Here is a 2,212-nt window from a genome sequence, read left to right on the forward strand (position 1 = left end):
CAGGATAAGAGAGAGAAGAGTAATTTTCGAAATGAAATTAAGCTGTTAAGAAAAGAACTGAAGGAGAGGGAAGAGGCAGCCATGCTGGAAAGCCTCACTTCGGCCCACGTCGTCCTTGCAACGAACACAGGTGAGGGGCAGCTCCGTGCCCACTGTGGGCCTCAGAGAACGGGTTGCGAAGCGGTCCCTCCTCCGTTTCTGGGGACGTTTGTGTAGAATTGGTAGAATTTCTTTCTTGAATGTTGGGGAGAATTCACCAGTGAGGTCTTCTGGACCTGGAATTTTCTTTCTAGGGACGTTATGAACTACAAATTTAATTTCTTTAATAGATATAAGGTTATTCAGATTATCTCTTCTTTTTTTTTATAAAGATGACCGGTGAGGGGATCTTAACCCTTGACTTGGTGTTGTCAGCACCATAGATTATCTCTTCTTGAATGAGCTTTTATCTTTCAAGAAATTTGTCATTTAATCTAAATTGTTTTTTTTGGCTGTTGGCCATTAAGGGGATTTGAACCCTTGACCTTGGTGTTATCAGAACCATGCTCTTGTGAGTGAGCTACCTGGCCTAATCAATTTAGAGGAATAACGTTATTGATAATATTTCCTTATTATTCTCTTAATATCTGTAGAATCTGTAATGATGTCAACTTTCTTATTCTTGATGCTGGTTATTTGTATATTCTCTCTTTTTTTCCTGATCTTCTGGATTGAGGTTTTATTGATCTTCCCAAAGAACCAGCATTTGATTTTTCTCTGTTGTTTTTCTGTTTTCTATTTCATTGATTTCCACATTAGTCTTTATTTTTTCTTGTTTTCTGCTTACTTGGGTTTAATTAGCTGTTCTTTTTCTAGTTTTTTTTCTTTTTTCTTTTTTTTTCCTTTTTGTCTTTTTTACTGACTGGTATCGGGATCGCAACCCTTGGTGTCGCACCCGTACCGGGGACCGGCAACGGGATCGCAACCTCGGTGTTGCGCCCGCACCACGCTCAGCCAGTGAGCAGGAACCGGTCTCCACATGGGATCCGAACCCTAGGTGGGAGCGCTGCCGCGCGGCGCACTCTCCAGTGCGCCACCGGGCCGGCCCCTTTTTTCTTTTTTTTAATGGCTGTCTGGTATGGGGATCCAAACCCATGACTGTGGTGTTACAAAGTTGCACTCTAAACAACCTTAGCTTAAGGTAGAAACTGGGATCGTTGATTAGAGACCTTTTTTTTCTGATATGGGCAAATAAATATCTCCCTAAGTACTGTTTCTGTGGTATCCCCATGTTATATAGTTTCTAAATAGTTGAGGATTTTTCAGATATCTTTTTGTTGTTGATTTCTAATTTAATTTCATGAGGTCAGAGGAAATGCTTTATGAGTTGGATCATTTCATTGAGACTTAGAATATGGTCTCTCTTTGTGAGTGTTTCACATACTCTTGGAAAGAATGTGTGTTCTGATTTTGTTGGAGTGTTTTGTAAATAATCAAATCATTAGGGTTGATAGTGTTCAGGTCTATTGTATCTTTGCTGATTTTCTGTTTACTTGCATTTCTTATTGAGAGAGGGTGTTGAAATCTCTGAGTATAAGTGTACATTTATCTGTTTCTCCTTGTAGTTCTATCAGTTTTTGCTGCATGTCTTTCATGTCTTTGTAAGCTCTTCTATTAGGGGCATAAATGTTAGGCTTGATAAACCAATTATCATTATGAAATGACTTTCTTTGTTCCTGGTGATGTTCTGGTTTTTTTGAAATCTACTTTGATTTTGAAATAACCACTCCAGCTTTCTCTCTTTCCTTTTTATTGTGGTAAAAACACATACCATAAAATGTACCATCTTAACCATTTTTAAGTGTATATATAGTACTGTGGTATTAATTGTATGCACATTGTGCAGCAGGTCTCTAGAACGTTTTCATCTTGCAAAGCTGAAACTATACCATTGAACAACAGCTCCCCTTTCCTCCTGCCCCAGGCCCTGGCAACCACCATTTTACTTTGTTTCTAGAGTTTGATCTCATATACATAAGATCATTCAGTGTTTGGCTTTTTGTGACTAGCTTATTTCTTTTAGTGTAACATCCTTGAGGTTTATCCATGTTGCTTAGCTTTGTTTTGACTAGTGTTAGCATGGCATATCTTTTTCCATCTTTTGCTTATAACCTATTTGTGTCTTTACCTTTCCTCCCCTCCCCCTCCCCTCCCCTCTCCCTCCCCTTCCCTC

The 2,212-nt window shown here is 39.2% G+C and overlaps 1 protein-coding gene across 1 annotated transcript in view; it reads left to right on the plus strand.

Annotated features, from left to right (window-relative positions):
* Positions 1 to 3: 3 nt before the first annotated feature.
* Positions 4 to 2,212, plus strand: part of LOC103581628 (DNA-binding protein SMUBP-2-like) — a gene marked incomplete at its 5' end in the record, with an annotated part of 21,869 nt that continues 19,660 nt past the window's right edge. The window contains 1 exon segment of the mRNA XM_008563411.1: positions 4 to 130. Within this exon segment, the coding sequence (XP_008561633.1) occupies positions 4 to 130 (127 nt within the window).

This window comes from Galeopterus variegatus, unplaced genomic scaffold (assembly GCF_000696425.1).
Source record: "Galeopterus variegatus unplaced genomic scaffold, G_variegatus-3.0.2 Scaffold13535, whole genome shotgun sequence".
Lineage (NCBI taxonomy): Eukaryota > Metazoa > Chordata > Mammalia > Dermoptera > Cynocephalidae > Galeopterus > Galeopterus variegatus.